This window comes from Chenopodium quinoa, unplaced genomic scaffold, assembly GCF_001683475.1.
Source record: "Chenopodium quinoa cultivar QQ74 unplaced genomic scaffold, ASM168347v1, whole genome shotgun sequence".
Lineage (NCBI taxonomy): Eukaryota > Viridiplantae > Streptophyta > Magnoliopsida > Caryophyllales > Amaranthaceae > Chenopodium > Chenopodium quinoa.
Genome location: NW_018743144.1, coordinates 1,817,697 through 1,819,133, shown reverse-complemented (window position 1 = coordinate 1,819,133; position 1,437 = coordinate 1,817,697). Strand labels below are relative to the sequence as shown.

The 1,437-nt window shown below is 39.5% G+C and overlaps 1 protein-coding gene across 1 annotated transcript; it reads left to right on the top strand.

Annotated features, from left to right (window-relative positions):
* Positions 1-960, top strand: LOC110732124. The gene is made up of 2 exons (XM_021912042.1): positions 1-515; positions 711-960. The coding sequence occupies exons 1-2, from the start codon at positions 1-3 to the stop codon at positions 958-960; spliced, it is 765 nt and encodes a 254-aa protein (XP_021767734.1).
* Positions 961-1,437: the final 477 nt, after the last annotated feature.

Below are 1,437 nucleotides of genomic sequence, written 5' to 3'. Positions count from 1 at the left end.
ATGGTGAAAGATGGCAAATCTATTGCAATGTTACAACAAGCCGAAATTACCGAAGGTAATCTTAAGTGGAAGAATTCTGTAATTTTCTATGTCATAGGCTATTATCCTACTATAGCTGTTGTCCATAGATACATTGCTGAAAATTGGAATGTTGTAGCTAAACCTGATGTTTTTTGGCATGATAATAGATACTTTCTGATTAAATTCCAAAACTTTGATGATATGAATGTTGTTCTTAATGCTAGTCCACACATGTTCTTTGGTAAGGCAGCTATTGTTAAGCCTTGGTCTAAGAAATTTGACTTTCATGCTGAGATTTTGAGAACTGTTCCTATATGGGTGAAATTACCTAACTTACCTTTGAATTGTTGGGGTGTGGACACCCTGAGCAGATTGGGAAGTGTCTTAGGGGTTCCTTTATGTGCTGATGAGTGTACTTCAAAGCATTTGAGGGTCTCATTTGCTAGGTTGCTCATTGAAGTTGATGTCACTAAGACTTTACCCAAGAATATCTAGTTTGATGCTTTGATTGAACAAAAAGTTGTTTTTGAGTGGGCACCCCCCTTTTGTAGCAAATGTAACAAAGTAGGCCATGATTGTGCTAGGAAGGTGCAGCCTCAAAAGAGGCAGGTGTCTTCTAAGGAGTAGCCTAAGCAAAAGGTGTGGGTTGTTAAGCCCCAACCTTCTACTGTTCCTGCACCTGGGTCTAGTGTGCCTGAGTCTGGGGGTAATGGTTCTATGCATAATGCTGGTGTGTTCACTCCTGCTCCAACTACTGTGCAAGCTACTTCTGATGATGATTGGAGAGTGGTGGGAAGGAAGCAAAGAAGTCATAGTAATCCTCCTGTCTTTACTAATATTCCTCATTCTAACACTTATGCTGCCTTGCTTAAGGATGGAAATGGTGCTAGAGAACTTGTTCCTATCGGGGGTGATGGTAATCCCCCTCTTGGATTATGATTGTCCTATCATGGATTTAGACCCCTGCAAAGTAGTTTCTCCTAAGAAACTGCTAGCTGAACAACGTGTGGATGTTGTTGGTATTATGGAAACTAAAGTAAAGTGTGATAAGAGTGTTAAGCTTCAGAAGAAATTTGAATCTTCTTGGTCTTGGTTTTAAAACTACTCATCTTGTCATAGGGGTAGACTCTGGGTTGGCTGGTCTCATGACAAGGTTAATCTTTCAGTCATTTTCTCTCATGAGCAGTTCATTCATGTCCAGATTAGCTCCAATGATCTTCATCATCAGATATTTTGTACCTTTGTGTATGGCTTACACTCTATTCATGATAGGTTACCTCTTTGGGATGGTATTTCTAGTATTGGAGCTGTTTCTGGGCCTTGGCTTGTTATTGGTGACTTTAATTCTGTTTTCAATTCTTATGATAGAGTTAATGGTAATGCTGTCACTGATTATGAGGTCAATCATTTTAGAAG

Coding starts and splice junctions, on each gene's coding strand:
- LOC110732124 (XM_021912042.1), top strand. CDS start 1: ATGGTGAAAGATGGCAAATCTATTGCAATGTTACAACAAGCCGAAATT. Junction 516..710: donor ACTTTACCCAAGAATATCTA/GTTTGATGCTTT, acceptor ACCTGGGTCTAG/TGTGCCTGAGTCTGGGGGTA.